Genomic DNA, 20380 nt, shown 5'->3' with positions numbered 1-20380 from the left:
TTTTATTTTATTCTGCAACACAAAACACTGTCTTAATAGCACTTCTAAATTACTTTAGAGTTTATAAAATCAGATTCTTAAAATAGATGCATAATATATACTAGAAGTATCAGTCCCCAGGGAAGAAAAAGACTTTGAAAAGATAAAAAATATTCTGCTGGAGTCAATAAATTGTATTTAGAGCAAGTGTAAAAACAAGAGAGAATCCAGTTGAATTAAGGGGAAAATTAGAATATATACAATCTCTATAAGATTTTTCTTTGAATAAACAGAATAAGAACTAACTTTTAAGGGATATAAAAGACTAAAAATAATACAATAGCCACAACAATGTCTGTGCTATGTTACAAAGTTTGAATCATCTTCAAAATATTATATTGACCCATCCTTATAGTATCCTTGTGAATTACATATCACTAAGCTTATGTTATAGTCGAGATAAATAAGAGTAGAAAGTATCTTGTCCAAGGCATCTGGTGTGCCTAAAATCAATGACCCAATCAAGAATGTTCATTTCTCATTTACCCTGTTAGGTTCTGGGTTCTCAAGGGCTTGATGGTACATGTATCTTCAGGCTCCTATTGCTGAAATTTCCCTTCTACTTCCTGTAGTGATTTCATAGTCCACAGTAGAGTGTGATGTTCTTGTATCTGATTGGACTCAGGGTTTGTACTGGGATTTTAGTGATTGTTTAACCTAAAAGAGGATTTTATATATGTTTATGCCTCCTGGCCATTTGTTAGGTCCCATTGGATTCACATCCATCCTACTTGATCAGCACTACCTTCAGCTATTCCACAGACACTGTTATAGATGAAGGTACCATGCATTATGCCAGATAGCCCTGCCTTCCTACATTTCCACTGTTAGAAAACTAAACATTGGGTTTAGTATGGGTTGGCCATACTTTTGTGAACTTTTCATTTATATTAATAGTCATCCCCTGAGAAGCTGCATCCAAAGCCAGGTAGATGCCTCTCTGACTTTCCATTCTCCAGTATATTCAATGGTTCTACCTGCTTGTGACTGCAGTTGCAGTTAGTTTTGCAATTGAATAATAAACAAGCTTATATTTATTGGGTGCTACAAATGTACCAGGTAATGTATTCTTCTTAAGCTTATCCAATTCCATAAATAAAATTACATAAGCTGCAATAGTATGTCCATTTCATAGATGAGGGAAAAGAGACAAAGAGAGGTGAAGTTTCTTACTGAAACAGGTCAGATAAATCTGGGATTTCAATCCAGTTATTCTAACTTAGGAGCATGATCTGTAAACTGTACAAATATACCTTTATGGAGCCTAGCTACATGATTTTGACAAACATTACCTTCCATCCATAGAGCTGAGTCTTTAAAGGAAGAGTGCTCATAGCACCAATACTCATTAGAAATCTTGGAAATTTCAAATTGAGATGAAAGGTCAAATGTCACAAAGGAAAATGCCAAAAACCTTAACCATGTCCATGTCCATGGCTATCCCTTCTCTGCTCAATCCAAAAACGAATCCAAATTCAGCTGTTCCTTTCTGTTCTCTGATGACTGCTTCGTGTGGCACTCATCATCAGATGATTAAAGGTGGCAGTAAAGTTATAGCACCCCAGGACATCACCTTGCACCTCTGACTCCAGTCCACATTCCTTTCATCACTTCTTTCCCATCCTTAAAACCTAGTTCCAATGTCACTGACTTCAGAAAGCCTTACCTGAGCCCCCAGATCTTCTGACTGTCTTTCCCATACAGGTTCATAACCACTGCTTGTCCCACCTTATCCTGCAATCAATGACATGAACCTGACAACTGTTTGGAATATTGCTCTGCTTAAGACAGCACAAGGTATCTAGTACTTTGTAGAACCTAAAAACCTTCTGAATTTGTGTAATGAGGATCTGTTAGTATATTTATTTTGGTATAATCCCCTCTTTGAAATGAGAAATGCAAAATCCTCAACTAATAAATTCTTAGCTATAAATAAAATTATAACGTCAATCTTGGAAAAAATTGCAAATGCTTTCCAGTCCCCAGTTCTCACATTTGTAAAAATGCAGTGAATCATGAGATTCTTATAAGGAATATAAAAGTTCCTTGTAAAATTGCATAATAAAATAAGCATTGAAATATTATTTTTATGATGTCATAATTTGCTTTTAAAAATAAAATAAGGAGGAATGCTTTCCCTGGCTGTGGTTTGGCATAGTTACACTGCAAAAAGCGAAGCAAATCACTCTTTCATCCATATTCTTCTCTATTCATTCTAAAAATGAGCCACAATAAGCCAGTAGAATCATGAAGAAGGAAAGGATGAAGGGGAAAATGACAAAGTCCTCTCCTCTATTAAATTGAGTGGCTTCTCCTACTCTTTTATTAATATTTTATTCCCTTATTCAAGTTTGATATAGTGCTACAGTTTCATAATCTTAGGATTCACTTTGAACACTGAGAATCTGATTTGCAATACTTCAAACATATCTTTCCCTTTTGTGACCATTAGCTGCGAATTTTGCAATGACTTACAAAGCCAAGACGTTTCACAGTCATTTTGATATGCCACTGAATTACTATTTGAACTACTAGAGGGGATTTCAGATGTTCAGAGATGACACACTGGTGATGAATTTTTTTCACAAACAAAAGAAGCTAGATTATATGTATCACATGAATCCCAGTACTAAATCATGAGGGAACCAGAGGTTAGGAGCCATATCAAATAATTAATTTATCCATGAAACTCTCTTATTTAAAATTTAATAAATCTTATTCTCCGAAATGGGATTGATTCTAGTCATTCCATTTATTACATAAACATATGGATTTTTATTAGTGTAGAGCTACTTTTTCTTCTCTTCTATCACCATAAAAATATAAAAATATTGTATATCTTACTGATTTCTGACTCCTATCTTACCAACATTAAAGGTTTTCTATGTACAATATGTGTTCCAATGTGATTCTTCAATGAAATAATAATAATTTAAAAAATGAACTCCAAATAACTATGGTTGTTTCTAGACATGGGGGAGACCAAGTGGTTACATTGGATGACGTAAAGAAGTTACAATGGATGAGGCAGAGCGATCCCTGTACAGGGTTGCAGATTTTAGAACAAGTCAGAAATATTTATTTCCTCACATGCAAAAGGAGAATGATTGGAAACTGCATTCCACCCATGGCAAATCTTCCCTGGATATACACACATGCACTTTCCCTGCCCCAAGGGTCCCTCTAAGATGTCTGGGGAATCAACTACATATTAAAGGAAAGGAAAGTATCTAGAAATGAATACAAGCTAACATCATGAAAGGGATAGTCCAGATACAGAAAGGATGTATGCAAAGCGTAGAGGACAGGAGAATGCTCAGGGATCCATTCCAAAGAACTGAATAGGATTTGAAAGTTTCATCAAGAAGGGTTTGTTTGCTGTGCTAATAACTTTGAATATATCTTTAAAAGCACCAGTGAAATTTATTATGATATCTCCCTCTCTTGCCTGGAGATTTCCCAGTTCCTGGTCTCTCTGTTATACAAAATGGAATATTACTCAGCAGTAAAAGAGAATCAAATCATGGCATTTGCAGGTAAATAGATGCAGTTGGGGAAGATAATGCTAAGTGAAGTTTAGCCAATCCCCCCAAATCAAATGGCAAATGTTTTCTCTGATATATGGTGACTAATAGTGAGACAGGGAGAAGGAGCATAGGAGGAATAGACGAACTCTAGATAGGGCAGAGGGGTGGGAGGGGAAGTGAGGGGGCAGGGGGTAGCAATGATGGAGGAATGTGATGGACATCATTATCCAAAATACATCTATGAAGACATGAATTGGTGTGAACATACTTTATATACAGAGATATAAAAAATTGTGTTCTATATGTGTAATAAGAATTGTGATGCATTCCACTGTCATGTATTTAAAAAATAAAAGTAATTAAAAATAAAATAAATAAAATATAAAAGTGCTGAAAAAGGAAATTAACTATGATAGAATGGTTGAAGTCATAGAAAATTTTAAATTATATTTTCACTTTCAAAGAAACTCTTTTTAAAAACAGGATTTTTTTTAATTTAAATTTATTTTAAATTGTAAAAGTGATCCAATACTGGGGTATAAAATTAACCAAAGATTATTTTGTTCTATTGTGTGCTATATTTTATTTTGAGACAGGGTCTCAATAAGTTATATAGGCCCTAAGATTTATGATCCTCTTGCCTCAGTTTCCCAAGTGGCTGGTATTACAGGAATGCACCACTTCACCAGCTTAATTGCATTTGTCAATTCTTCCTAAATTTCTCTTTTGGATGATATTACATACCTCAAACATATTAGGAAAAAGAAAATATATACTTTCCAGGAAAGTGCATTCTACACATACAATTACATAGTCTACAAGATAAACCCCTTTGAGTTCAGTCATTTTTTTAAAGACAGAGAGAGAGAGAGAGAGAGAGAGAGAGAGAGAGAGGATTTTAATATTTATTTATTTTTAGTTATCGGCGGACACAACATCTTTGTTTGTATGTGGTGCTGAGGATAGAACCCGGGCCGCACGCATGCCAGGTGAGCGCGCTACAGCTTGAGCCACATCCCCAGCCCCAGATATATATATATATATATATATATATATATATATATATATATATATACACACACACACACACACATATATGTGTGTGTGTATATATATATATATATATATATATGTATGTATGTATAATACTAAATGAAGTTTAGCCATACACACACACACACACACACATATATGACATTATATAGAAATTATATTTATGTCAAGGTGAGGTGTAAACTTTTGTGTGAGATTGGCAAATGATGACCGTGTTAGTGGCTAAGTAACAAAAATAGCTTTGAGTGACAATACTGCTGATAATGGAGTTGGGATTCAATGGAGAAGTTATAGTAACAGGGGTAAATTTACCCTCTAAGCATGTTTTTTTCATCCTTGGCTATGTAAATAACTCCTAGCTTATTAGTATGGATGCAATTGCTTCAAGGCCCAAGTCACTGGCAGAAATAAATGACTGCCCCCTTTATAATCATTAACAAAAGGGCACTGGAAAGGTGCAGAAACAGCTTAATGAGCTTGGGCTCAAAATTTAAATTTTTTATATTTCAATGTTTCATTTACCTAATTGCATTTGTCAATTCTTCCTAAATTTTATATTACAAATATACCCATGTAGAAAAATGCAACTGCACAACCTCCTAATATATCTTAAAATGTTTCTTTGTTTTGACCATACTTTCTTCTGAAATGATTTACTAGAATCAATCTGTCCAGCAAGATATCTGACATGGCCTATAATAATTTTTGAGTAGAACATATTTTTCCATAGAAGCAGATACTTTTGCAATTTTCTTAAACAGTATGATATATAAAATATAAAAATGTTTCTTCAGACTTGTGTATAATGTTATAAAATACAGAGTATTTTGAAAAGCCTTGATTTTCCTTTTTTAGTTCAGAAAGCCCCACTAGACTGTTTCCTAATGACGTATATAGCATGTCATATAAATATTTCACTTTGACTTTCTTATTAAATTTTACCTAAAACCCTTCATGACACAGATTTTTCTTTTGCCTTACTCAGATTTTTCTAAGGAATAAGTAAAAGATAATCTTCAAGCCAGAGCACCAAAAGAGATATTTTGTAAGAAAATGAAGTCACATTTTATCTTAATATGTCTGCACCTTGGTTACAAGTTTACTAAAAGATGCAGAATATAGGTCAGAATATGCATATTACCCATGTCCTATGTCTTATTTACAAAATGACCTCATGACTACTTTATGCTAATTCTTTAAATCAGAAAAGCAGAGCACACTATATAGTTTAAGAAGTGCATAAAATAGCATGAGTGGAAATCATCCAGTTCCAAATTAAAGGAACATGTTTTCCCATGCAAATTACCTTATGCCAAATGCCAGTCATTAATATTTCAGACATTCAGGAAGACAGCTGGAATAGCACTGGGACAAACACACACAGTACAACATAGAGTGCAAGTTATCAAAGACAGACTATCATTACCATAGTTAAAGTAAACACAATATGTTAAAGAACAACGTCTATATTTGATTGATAAAGATTATTATTCAAAATATGGTTGCATTCTTATATTCCAGAAAGTTTCCCAGAGATTAATGGGATATTGATTGCTTACAATTTTGCCAAAACCAGGTTATTAATAACTTTTAAGTCCAGAAATAAAGCCAGGAAAATTTTCTACCTGTCGCGACCACTCGCCGGCAAGGGAAAACACGACACAGGATTCTTCTTTCAGCAGTTTATTCAGGCCTTGATTCAAGTATCATCTTCTAGTGACCCCCGCCGAGCGCCCAAGCACAGCCTAATAAAGCCTCCTGCATAGCAATCCCAAGCTGCCACGTGGATCTCTCTCATAGGGTGGTAAGGGATTGCACGCCAACTCTCCAAAAAAGGAGTTGTTTATCACAGGCCACAGTGGAAGCCGGAGCCATCTTCTAATGGTGGCCACGGTCTATAAGAATGGCTTACCACAGTTCCCCCTTCTATTTTATATAACAATGCAGGCGAAAGTAGAGGTCCTATCCCACTGTGCAGAAGTGGCTGCAGTGTATGGTTCAGTCCTAAGGAGGGCCCTTCCCTAGACCTGGTCCCATATCAGCCGACGCCTTTTTTCGTAGGGCGGGGCGTGGACATCAAACCCGCATGCAATAGGACATGCTTTCCTTGAGGTCCGTTGAGTGATCACTCAAGTGCAGTGCTTTGCCTCGCATCCTGCATCGTGACGACGGTGAGAAGTAGGATAACACAAGTAGCCTGGTAGTAATGACAAAATTTAAGTTGGCAACACAATCCCTAAACCCCAGAGGAAGGTAAAGAGTCTGTAGCCGAGAAGAAAGACCAGTCCTGAAACCCATCTGCGTGCAATGGTAACAAGACCTGCAGAGTGCAAGGGCTATTCAGCACTGGGAGAGAATAAGGAAGAGGACATGCCAATCCCAGTGCAATGTGAAACTAACTTGGGGTGCAATGGCCCTGCCCAGAAATCACTGTTTAAGATGTGCAAGCCAGATTTGTGGAGAGATACCATTCTCTAGGGCTGCAAAAGCCTGGACGATCATAGCCTTTTCTTGGCTATGGTGAGCTCTTAGGCGACAGAGAAGCCACAAACAAAGCACAACACCGAAGCAACACATAGCACCAAAAATGCCCACTCCCACCCATTCCTTAAAAAAGGAAAAGGCAGAGGATAGCCAACTGGTGAATTGACCCAAAGTCACTGGTTCGACACGGGAGCTATTCAAAACAGCAATCTGAGTTGGTTGAGACTGGATCAAGTTTTCTGCTTCCATGGACCAGGTTCCGGATAGATACTCTCCGATGATGCGGGAGGCATTCCTGGAATCATTAAATCTGACAGAGGTTATACATAAATGTGCACGTTGATCAACACAACCCAAATGTACTAGGTCAGACAATTCCTCAACTTGAGCTTGAAGCAGATCTATCCTTTGATTAGCAGCCAGAATCCCAGATAAAATGTGTTGATTAATTTTACTTTGAGACTCAAGTATGGTGGAAGTTTGTTGAATAACCTGATTAATAGTGGCAGCAGTTTGTACCTGGCTGGTCATGGCTACTCCAGCTGTAACTGCTGCAGCAGCAGATACCGCCACAGCTGTCACTATAGCTGCCGTAATTCCAAAATCTCTACGGGCTCTAATCAGTTCAACAATAGGAAATGACTCTGGATCCGCAGTAACCGGGATCGGGACAAAAGTTGGAATTTTCATAACCACTGCCATAGGCCAGGATCCATTCCAACACTCAGACAAGTAACAGGTAATATTAGAGCAATTAAGCATCCTCTGTGATGTAACATTAGCCAAAAGGAACAGAAACGGAGATTGGAGACAGACTGCTGCAGAGGGTAACGTTGCATTACCTAATAGTGCATTGTGTGAAATAGATTTGAGTCTCCTACCCCACCCCGAGTCTTGGGTACTGCCAGAAACATTAAACAGCCAACTTTGGACTCCTCGTAATTGAGCCAAAGCGGAAATATCGGCTGTGGCCCCCTTTTCATTGGAAATCAACCATTGAAACCAGGACCAACCCGCTCCTATAGAGGAATTATTGTTGGAAGAATTATACAAGTATCTTTTAAGAGAGGGGGAAAGGGAGAAACCTTTAGCGACCTGATGCTTCTCCCAAGAGTGATCTTGACAAGGTGTAAACATAGGAGGGAAGCCATACTCAGGGGTGCAATAAGGAGAAGCCTTAAAATGAGTGGCATTAGAGGTCATATTAGAAGGAGACAGCGGGATAAGCACCTGGGAAGTAATGGCCAAAGTGGTTATATTTAACTCAGATGTATTTGTCGGGACTCTTCTTGTCAGGCGTTCTGGAACCCACACCGGCTCCGTCCGGTCCCGGCCCCCGGCGGCTCCGCTTTCTCCACAGCGTGAGCCTGCTCTGCAGCAGTGCAGGCAGGTCCTTCAGCCGCGGCCGCAGCGACCCCGGCGGCTGCTCGTGCTCCGGCTCGCGGGCGCTGGGACTGCGGCGCAGAGCGCTGTCCGCCGCCGCCACCGCTGCGGCCAGGGCCAGGTTCTCGCACGGCGGCTGTATCTTGACTGAGCCCACCGCCATCCTCATGCCCAGACTGCGGCCGCGGCCCCGGCAGCTTCTCTCAAAAACATCTGCAAAGTGCTCTGCTTTACCTTAAGTCCTTTTGAACGTAGCAACCCATCCAGGGCCAACAAAATTGGGCTTGAAGAAGCAACGCCCATAATGTTTTTAGAACTATAAAGAAAGTGAAAGTACAAAAATCCCCGCTCTCTTCCTTTTACAGGGGAGCATTCCGTTCTATGAATTCCCCGCTCTCTTCCTTTTACAGGGGAGAGTCCTTTTTCCCACTCTCTCTCTATTTACAGAGAGAGCGCCCCGCTATTTGCTTGCGGATTCCCACTTTACCTGGGAACTTACCGGTGCACCACCCTGACTGCTGAAAGTTCTGGATCCTGGGTTCGAGGAATATAATTCCCCGTCCTGGCCACCAATTGTCACGACCCCTCACCTGCAAGGGAAAACACGACACAGGATTCTTCTTTCAGCAGTTTATTCAGGCCTTGATTCAAGTATCATCTTCTAGTGACCCCCGCCGAGCGCCCAAGCACAGCCTAATAAAGCCTCCTGCATAGCAATCCCAAGCTGCCACGTGGATCTCTCTCATAGGGTGGTAAGGGATTGCGCGCCAACTCTCCAAAAAAGGAGTTGTTTATCACAGGCCACAGTGGAAGCCGGCGCCATCTTCTAATGGCGGCCACGGTCTATAAGAATGGCTTACCACATCTACCAACACTAATTAAGATAGAATTGCCTAATTTTTTTTAATCCAAGAGTTCTAAAAATTAGGAAAAATAAAAAGAGTGGAAAATGGGATGAAACAAGAGGATGACTCTGATGATAACTTCCATGTTTCAACAAACTCTTCTATCAGCACAACATATGAGGACCTACCCAAGAAAGTGATCAAGTTAACATCATGCTAACCCCTCTTTGTATTAGGGGAAAATGATCAACATGTGGGGAATGTTTTCTGTAGTCAACTAATCTTTTCTTCATTAATCAATTTGTTTCACTTGGATAAATATATGATGAAAACACCTAACAAAAATATATGATTCAAATGACCCCTTTAAGAGAGAACATCCAAATACATTTATGTTTTGATGAGACATAGACAGTACTGTCAATAGGTTTCCATGACTTGTACACTTCTATTATGAAATTCACATACTTAAGTTTATTTTTTTAAAAAAATAGCAGTTAAACAATTAAAATAAAAAGCACACATCAAAACAAATGTGTTCTTTTAAAACATTTTTCTTAAAACAGTAATTATAAGAAACAATAATTATAAAAAAGTTAAAGCCCCTCTTCATATGATGTAAGAGAAATACATTTTATAATTAAATGTATTATTAAGTTATTTCCATAAAAATTATTTTTGAATACATGATATTATATACAAATACTACACAAGAAATGTTTAAAAGAACAACTCTCTTGTAACAGTGTACTTATTAGCATAAATACTTATATGAAAGCCATGTATAGATATCTAAGGTTTGCTTTAAAATTGGAGTGGGTGGTTTTGTGTGTTCAGAAAAAAAAAAACATGAATTCATTGTGAGTTACAAGTTCAGACAAGGTGAAAGGCAATAATGTTATTTTCAAGATCCAAGAAAATCTATAACACTTGAAGATTACTTTTTCACAAGGTGAATAATTCCTGTTTGGTCTTTACAATTTCTCTAACACTTCAGAGGATGTGTGGGTCCACATTCCCTTATGGACAGTGTGATTTAGACACCTTGTAATTTTGACCTTTCTCCTAGAAACACATGTGAAGGACAGGCCTGAAGCCCGGTGAAGAATAATCTCATCTTATTTCAATCTGTAATGTCATCAAAGGTTAATTTGAAGAGTGATTTCATCTTAATTGCCTTTGTTGTTAAGCCAACAAAATGTTTTGGAGAATTTGTCTTAAAATACTTATGAAAAATCTAACTAAAAAAATCATAAAATAGTAAAGGTTAAAAACATCTATTTTTTCCACTAATTTTTTATACATGAAATATTTAAAATCATTAAAAATTGTATTCATTTACAAAAATTTCAAACAATCCATGAGTATACGAGGTAAATTTAGAATATTCTGCTTCATCATTGCCTAATACATTCCTTCTGCTTCTCAGAGAACATGTTTGAAAACCATCCCAGTCTTTCTCTTTCTCTGTGTGGTTATATACACTTTGATATGTACCATTGCATGAATATCCTTAACAAAAATGAGAATATATATATATATATATATATATATATATATACACACACACACAACATGTGTATATATATACACACATATATACATATATTGCTAATTTAAAAAAAACTGCCTTAAGGAAGAAGAAATCATGAATATATTTCCACATTTTCTCAAATCTATCTTGTTTTTATTGGATGGGTCCAGGATATTCGGTAGTGCAGATTTACCATTGTTTTACCAAACATTCCCCTATAGATAGTTACATGTGCTGCTTTTAAAACTTCTTCTCAAAATATGTCACCCTGAATATAACATTTTAATATGGAGCATAGGTGACATGTATATGAGCATTTCTGTAGTAGATTTTGAAATATTTTGGAAAGGATTTTTAATGAAAGTTTATATGTACTTAAAATTCAGTAATTATTCATGAATGGATCTCAAGAAAGGATTTATCAATTTACATTTCCATCAAAAAGTTGTGAAAATACAAATTCCTACTCATGTCTAATATTAGATATCATCAATCTTATAATTATTGCCAAAATATGTTAAAAATTATACTTACTGATGCAAAGATATTTGCTTTTACCTAACTTTCAGTGAGTCTAAACATTTTTGAAATACTTCATTTGTGTGGACTGCCATAAACTATCCATTTACACATTCTGACTGCTTTGCTCTTGAGTTGCTTAGAGATGCTATACAGATTTATAATAGTATTCACATATGAGTAATGATTTACTTAGTAAATATTTTGCAGATATTTATTCCAAATCTGTATCATACACTGCGCTTTTTATATTTCACTATGTTGATTCTCAATGTTATTATGCCAAATCATGAGTGTTTGCCTTTATATTTCCAAAATTTAAGTAAAAAGCCTACATGTCTCTAATTATAAAACTATTTTCTTTTTTTTAATAATGATTGGTTGTCAATGGATCTTTATTTTATTTATTTATATGCAGTGGTAAGAACCGAAACCCAGGACCTCACACATGCTAAGCAAGTGTTCTACTGCTGAGCAACAATCCTAGCCCCTAAAGCTATTTTCTTAAATTCCAATCTTGCCCTTCCAGGTTGTTTGACAGTTAAGCTACTTCAGCATCTTCAGTTTTTGGAGTAGCATTACCCAGGGGTTTAATATTATTTTTAATAAAATAGGAAGTTAACTTTTCCAAAAGCATTCATATATAATAGCTGATGTTTTCCTTTTTTGACCTTTTTTAGTCTGTTTAACCGCGTTTTAACTCATTTTTAAAATGTATTTACATTTCCTCCTTAATCATGTCCTTACTTCTGTCTTTATCCCCCAATTTTCTAGAATCAAAAGTTTCTGCACAATCAAGTAGCACTGCTAGTGAAAAAAGACATAGATTCAGGATCCATTGTCTTGAATTCAATCTCTGGGATGGAACATTAAGGAATTTACATGACCATAAAACTGGAATGAATATATCTGCTCAATTATATAAAAATATCTAAAATAATATAATTAGGTTTAGTTACTATTGCTATACAAACTGAAAATAGCTATTGATGTTTTTTCAAAAAGTCGAAATTAATATTTGGTATTACAAGTCTTTAAATGACAAGTGCTAAAAAGAAATGAGAGAAAAAAGCCAGCAATCATTTCAATATGCTGTTGCATCCCACCGCTGTGAGGAATCATTTATCATTCTGCAGCATGAGTAAACTTCTCATCCCGCTTCTACCAGGGGGCATTATTGGGCCCCCACAGTGAACATTAAAAGAAAGTCAAATTGCAGGACAGAGAATTAACAAAAGGAAATGAAAAAGAAAAAAAAAACCACATTGTTCTAATCATTCTTTGAGTTCTTATAATTATGAAGTTAAATCATTCCTTGAGGGTTATTGTGGTGTTAACTGCATAATGGAGAGGGGACAGCAGATTAGGATAAGATATGTTGTGATTTCTAAGCTTGTATAATAAGTTAATTTAGAAAAAAAATCAGCAAAGAAATTATTTCTTTCATGGAGAAACATCATTTGAGTTTAGTTCAGCAAATCAACAGCTGTTTATTAGGAGGAAAATGAACACTTTCCAAAGCAACCTGGAGCATATGTATAGCAATGAACACATGATGTTTTGGTAATTGCTAATAGGATTGGACTCTTCAGGAATACCTCTACAGGTATTCTCCTGATGCTTTTAGGTTGATCATTTGTTTTTGTGGTACAATAGATTTAACTCAGGGGTGCTCTACCACTAACTTATATCCCCAGTCCTTTTTATTTTGAGAAGTGGTCTAAATTACTCAGATTAACCTTGAATTTGTGATCCTCCTGCCTCGGCCTCTGGAGTCCCTGAGATTAGAAGCATGCATCATAGACTATGCCAGGCTCCCCTGCTGTTTATTAATTTATTGTTATTATTATTTAAATGAAATTTCTTTGGCATTGCTCATTATATTTAGGTTGACGTAATCTCATTTCAAATCCCACACTCATAATTCATTGGATTTAGTAACTGGTTCAAAAATAAACTATATTACTCTTTAAAATAATGAGTTCTTGTCTAAGTTCTGTGTGTTATCACCTTACTTTTTAAACTAATTTAATAAATAAATAATATTTACATTATCAACATTTGTATTTTTAAAATAATTTATTGAAGTGAAATTTAAAAAAAACTAACCATTTTGGAGAAAATAATTCAGAGTAATTAGGACATAATACTGATTGGCCACCTCCTCTGTCTAATGCCAAAACACTTCCATCATTGCATACTAAACCCCATATTCATTAAACAGCCCCTCATTCACTCCTTTTACTATTTCCTAGATGCTATCAATATTAATTCTGTCCCTATGGGATATATCCATTCTGGGTGTTCATATAAATGGAAACATACTATATGTGACTACATGATTAGCTTCTTTCATGAACTTAATATTTTGGATATTTACCCACATTGTGGTGGTATATCAGCATTTGTTTTCACTTTTATTTTGGAATATATATATATATATATATATATATATATATATAATGATATATATTATGATATATATATATATTCTATTATGTTCTATTATGAGTGTGCATATGTATTTGTTTTAATACCTGTTTTCAAAATATTTTTTGGTACATACCTATAGATGAAATTGCAATTAATATGGTAATTCTATGTTTAACTTTTTGAGAAACTGCCAAACTTCTCTTGAAAATGCAGAGGCTGAACCACTCCCACTAGAAATATATGAGGGTTCCAATTTCTACAACTCTTCTTATTTTCCTTCCCTTTTCTAAGTAATACCCATACTAGATGGCATTAAATGGCACCTTCTAATTGTCTTCCTTCTCTCTCATTTCCTTTTGTCAATTCTCTAGTCTTCAATGTACTTAAGCAAATTAGTCATTAAGGAAATGTAATAATATTGAGCATATTTTCATGCATTTATTTGTCATTTGCAAATCTTTGGAGACATGTCTATTCAACATTTGTATTATTAAGCCCCATGAATGGAAAGAATTTTTCTAAAATTTACTTTCTCTGTTATAATTCCTCAAATATCCATTCTAGTCTGCTAGAATACAGTGATTATTCTAAGGCCAAATAAAAGGCCATTGCTTTTCTATATTCTATGATATTTTACTTCAGAAGATATAGGCAAAATACTTCAAAAACACATAATTAGGAAACCTGGATGTGCCTTACCAATTGAGAAACACCCAACTAATTCTTCTGAAGCTATTCAGGAAATTGTATGCACCAAAACAAATTTCACCCTTTACTCCATGTGCTGAAATGTAAATGTAAATAAGAAATTTGTGTCATGTATGAATAGTAACAATAGCTGAGTGTCAACCAATGTAGCATAAAATTTAGCAAATAGCCTTTTATTTTCCTTGAATTTTAGTTGCCCTAAGGCAAGTCTCACTTTATAGTCAGAGCAGAACATTAGAAAAACAAATCTCAGTTCGTCTATCTTCAAATATCCCTAGAAAGTCAATACCAAATGGGTACATAGAAAAATTCCTCAGCCATTGTCTTAGTCCATTAGTAATATTATAAGAAAAATACTCCAGACTGTGTAGTTTGTAAATAATAAAAATTTATTTCATAGTTTTGGAGGTTCAGTAATCAAAAAATCAAGGCATATGTGAATTTGGTGTCCGATGAGGACCCAGTCTCTTTCCAAAAAGGTCCTTTGAATTCTCTGAGTTAACATGGTATAAAGACGAAAAGTGATGAACAATGTGTAGTTCATGGGAGAGAGATACAAGGGAAGAAAGGAGGTGGACACTCTCTGAGGCATCTTTATAAGGGCACTAATCACATTTATGAGTTCTCTGCTTCATAATCACCTCCCAAGGGTGCCACCTCAATACCATCACCTCAGCAGCTAAGGTGTTAATTTGGAAGGACATACACCTTCAAACCATAGTAACCCATAGTGAAGTGGTTGTCTTAAATATACGTTAAATAACATCAAAAATCTAAAACACATATCGATATATCAAACAGAAGTCTTTCACTCTGTTCTTTCTTCCCCCAAATTGCATTTCTATTATGTAGATATCTTCTAACCCTAAGTTAATTCAGTGACTCTTCTGAGGTCACTGATTGTACAATTATAACCTGTAATTACCTGTTTTTATTTTCTTTATTATAGATTTAATTACATGTAGAAACATAGATACCACAGACATTTTAAGAGTTTTGTTTCAACCATTTATTTATTCACTCCAAAATTTTTTTTAAATGTCTTACAAAGGCAAAGTGCCATTCTAGGAATGGAAGATTCAAAATAAATCCAAAACAATCCTATTCATTAAAAAGCACACAGTCTCCTGAAATATAGGAACAAGAGATTTATGGTATGATAAGTTTTAAGATCATCATGAACTCAATATGCTTTCAGAGGACAGAAAGAACAAATAGCTGAGGAAGACTCAAGAAATATTTTCAGAAAGAAGTGAATTTTTTTTTCAGAAAGAAGGAAAGCTAAAGACTTCTGTAACAGGAAAATCAGGCAAGTGGAACTTAAATTATCTTTATGAATATAATACCTTTCTTATCTAAGAATGTTTTACTTACTCTTTCTCATCAAATTCCAGAATGAGTAATCTCTCACTAATGTTGGCTATAATTCATCCAGAGATAAAACCTAAAGACCATCCCTTAAGTCATAGTTGCTCTTATTCTCACCAAATCCAAACTTTTTAATTAACTGAGGGAAAGTTTCCAGAATTTTCCTCAAGAAAAATCAGTACACATATTAAAAAAATAGTGTTTTGTATTGATATATTATAAATCGAAATAAAATTAATGATAATTATAGATTCCTAATGCAGTTATACAAAATTAAGTAGATCCACTGACTATAGAAATTTATTATGGATGAATTTCATATTTATAAGACAGGTAAGTATTACCAATAAAAGCTTAATTGGGTTCTAATATTAAGGCTTTTTAATAGAAATGAAATTTTAAAATTTCAGATTTATTCCTTTCAGAAATTAAACATTGTCATTGCTTTTTACCCTGGATTTGATCCGTATTATTCCTGAGAGTCTTTACAGAAAATTTATTTTTCTAAATGCTATTTTCAAGATATGAATTGACCTTGTTTAGTCACTATAGCTGACATACATACACATCTTCCTCTCTGAGAGGAAGTATTTCTCATAAGACGCTAACAGGCATTTTCCCCCTTAAAAACCACAATGTTAATATAAATACACACTCATACACACAAGAATTGCATCTCTTTTCTTCATCTATCTATTGAGAAGAAGAAAAAAGAAGGAGGAGGAGAAGGAGGAGAAGGAGGGGAAGAGAATGTGTCCAAGGGAAGAGCAGAGGAGGATTGATAAAGAATAGTAGGGAGATTGGATAATATTGAAGCATGTAATATGTATGTATGGAAATATCATAGTAAAATCCATTAATTTGTACAATTAATATGAATTAATAAGTATAACGAGAAAGGAATATAAAGTATAATTGTAACCATTAGCAGCCTCCGGTGTAAATAAAAATTATTTCTATTTAAGAATTTTTTCAAAACATTGAATAACTAATACCTGTAACCAGGCTTTGGGAATTCATGTATATTTGCATTTTGTCTTACCTCAAATTAATATCATAAATTTATGCCTACTACTTGCCCTACAGCACTTCCAGGGAAATTTGTTATTTGTTCCACTGGGAAACCTCAGTGGCTTTCTTAATCACTACCAAAGTACTCTACAGAGTAAATCGAAAATCGGAATACATATCTTTCTCAAAAGAAAGATCGACTCCTCCCAGAAAACTAAAACAAGCTCATATCAGTTTATAAATGCACATTATTTAATTTACATACCCCAAGTTGCCTAAGGCAATTATAAATATTAAATAAAATTTGAAAGGCTTGAGGTAAAAAAGGAAGAAAATAAAGGGAAATAGAATATATAGGAAATATATAATTAATATATAATTATTTTTCTTGTTTAGAACAAAAAGTAGTAAGTATATTAGGGTAACTATGATATGTAAAGCATATGACAAAAGCAATAAAGTGGAATAAAATACTGTTTTGTAAATACTGTTATTTTGTTTAACAGTAAAATGGGAAAAATAGTATCTACTAATATTATGTGAAAATTTAATGATATGATATGGATAAGCAATTTGTACCAGTGTGTGCCCATGGTAAAACCTCATTAATTGGTAAGTAATTTTAATGGCACATGAAACTATAGAGAAGAAACTTTATTGATAAATAATTTTAGGGGAGTAATTAAACTCTGGAGAAGAAAGTTTACCCACTATTACAGTAGTTGCATTTAATAACATGCATACACTACCTGACCAAGTTTTAAAGGCCAAGAATAAAATAAGAATTAAAACTCATCAATAGGAAGGGGTAGATTATGAGATATAGTTTATAAATCTGACAATGAAAGCAGAAAAGCCAGATTTTAATGAAAGAAAGGAAATAATTATGCTTTTATTCATATTTCATGAGAAGTAAAATCGTATTTTATAAGTTAAGAAGACATCTGTGCTCTCCTACCTTTGAAGAGATAAATATTATCTTAATGATGGATGGCTACTGTTAGTTTAGAAAGTAAACATAATATATGTGGGTGATATTTAAACATTGACAGATTTGCCTGGATAAAGACTTATCATGGTTTTATGGACTTCTACTGGCAGTCAAGGGAAAAGCTAGGTAAAGAATAAGGTATATAGGAAAACTTTCCAGAATAAAGCAGAGCCTAGTGATTAGCAAGTAGAAGTTCCTACAGCAAGGACAACCAATTATATAGAATAGTTGGTCAGCCCTGGAAGAAGATGTCTAATTAATAGTCAAGTTTATATTGCTGCCTAATGTTCTGTCATAATCTCAGGCCTTCAAGAAAAAGTCTGTCAAACTGTGTATTTTCATGGTGCTGCTGTAATAAATTATCACAAGTTTATTGGTTTTAAAGAACGCACTTTTAAAAGTTATAGCCATCAGAAGTCTGCAATGTCTTAGGGACTAAAATCAAGGTTGCTGACAAGGCTGGCTGTTTCTGAAGGATCTAGAGGAAAATCCAATCCTTGTGTCCTCTATTTCTAGAGACTGCTGGCTTTCTTTGGTTTATAATCACATCACTCTAATTTTTGTCTCCATCATCACATTGCCTATCACAAAGATCTTCCTGCATTTCTTTTAGAAGGACCATTGTACTTATATTAGGCCCATCTTGATTGCCCAGAATAATCTCTTCATCTCCGGGTCCTTAATTTATGGCATATGCAAAGTCCTATTTGCCATGTAAAGTAAAATATTCATAAATTCTAGAGATTAGGACGTGAATATCTTTTTATGGAAAGCATTATTCATCCACCCCTCTCCAATACACACACACACACACACACGCGCGCGCGCGCACACACACACACACACACACACACCTGCATTCTGCAATGCAGCAGAATGAGAATACCAGGGCCTAGTTGCTCTTGTCCACCTCACTTGTAGGATAGAAGATTCATGCATAAAAGAGAAGCTAAGAAAATCAGAAACTGATGTTTTTGTCCAAGGCTCTGCTAATAAAGTATCAGTGTCACTTCCAGAGAAGTGAGCTGATGACCTTGCTTCTAGCTCTAGAGTACCAACTCTGGGATTTGGCCCAGGGTAGAGGTAGGCTATACGAATAGACAGTCCCAAGTTCTCTCCAAAGTAACTATCTCTGCTTGGGCACAAGTGTGGAGCACGGAGAAGTTCAAGTCTAAGAGAATTCTCAAAAGGTATAGAAAATTTGGTATAACAATTAAGAAAAAGTTGGGATATTTATTAAAGTAAGAGCCTAACTGCAGATCAGTGAGTTTACCAGATATAACCAGGAAAAGACGGAACTAGGAGAAATACTTCTGGGAATGGAACATAACACAAACAGTGACCTCAAGAAATATTCCTTGCAAGGGGGTTCAAATTTAGTCTGATCAGACTGTGAAGCAATTTATGTACAAGGACACAGTTAAAAACAATATAGAATTATAGGATCCTAGTTGTTAGACTTGATACAATCTAGTATTAAGGTCACTAGAATATTAAGGATAAAGTCCCTAAACATTGCCAAATCTGTACCAGACTTTGGACCCTTACTGCAAAAAATTAGTGTCCATGTATAGGTTAGAAAGAAGAGTTCACAGATACTCACTTATGACATCAACTATAGATTTGAGATGTTATGGACTAAATTATGTCTCCTCAAAATTTATGTTGAAACCTAACCCCTAATGTAATTATATTTAGAGATAGAGACTTTACAGAAATTAAAATTAAATGAAGTCAGAAGAGGGAGGGTATAATGAAATATGATTGGTATCCTCATGAGAAGAAGAAGAGACACCAGGAATACACAGAGAAAAAAGGCCATATGAGAACACAATAATCAGGTGATCATTTGTAAGCCTAGGAGAAGGGCTTCAGAAGATATCAAATGTATTAACACCTTGATCAGAGACATCTAGCTGTTCAAAGTGCGAAGAAGTAACTTTTTGTTGTAAAAGACAGGTGACTTGTGGTAATTTTATTTTTCTAGCACTAGCAAAGTAATACATGGAAATTCCCACAACTATCCCTCAGTTTCGATAACTCACTAAAAATTATCACAAAAGATATATACATCCTACACTAGTAAATGTAATACATGTAACAATAATAGCACAGAAAGAGGTAAGAAGAAATAAAGTTATATAGAAGTAATGTTTCTGCATAGTACTGATTTTAGTAAATATGTGTCTAAAGTATATCTAATTAATTAAAAATGTGTATGAGTCTAAAGCAACCAATAATGATAATTACACAAAAATATACTCCAAAATCCTTAAGATAACTAAAATATTATAAAACTTTCACAAGACATAAAAGAAAGCATAAATAAAGAATATAAGAGCAAAGAAGAAATGAGATATATAGAAAGTAAAATGTAATAGGCAGATATAAATCCAACTTTATTGATAATAAAATTAAAAGGATTAGACCATCTAATCAAAGACAAAGATTGTCAGACTGAATATTGAAAAGTTGGGATGCAACT

At 34.8% G+C, this 20380-nt stretch overlaps 1 protein-coding gene across 2 annotated transcripts; it reads right to left on the bottom strand.

Moving 5' to 3' along the window:
* Positions 1-6232: 6232 nt before the first annotated feature.
* Positions 6233-9308, bottom strand: LOC131425033 (uncharacterized). Of its 2 annotated transcripts, none has more exons than XM_058586248.1 (2): positions 8986-9307; positions 6233-8699 (listed from the first exon to the last, which is right to left on the bottom strand). In XM_058586248.1, exon 2 carries the CDS (start codon positions 8304-8306, stop codon positions 7047-7049), a length of 1260 nt encoding a protein of 419 aa, XP_058442231.1. In that variant the 5' UTR covers positions 8307-8699; positions 8986-9307; the 3' UTR covers positions 6233-7046. The 2 variants fall into 2 exon arrangements, with proteins under 2 accessions (XP_058442231.1, XP_058442232.1); XM_058586249.1 differs by having other exon boundaries at positions 6236-8699; positions 8986-9308.
* Positions 9309-20380: the final 11072 nt, after the last annotated feature.

This window comes from Marmota monax, unplaced genomic scaffold (assembly GCF_021218885.2).
Source record: "Marmota monax isolate L192 unplaced genomic scaffold, Marmota_monax_Labrador192_F-V1.1 WCK01_AAM20220418_F8-fsc00140, whole genome shotgun sequence".
NCBI lineage: Eukaryota > Metazoa > Chordata > Mammalia > Rodentia > Sciuridae > Marmota > Marmota monax.
Note: the sequence above shows the minus strand (reverse complement) of the source record. Positions and strands in the feature narration are given on the sequence as shown.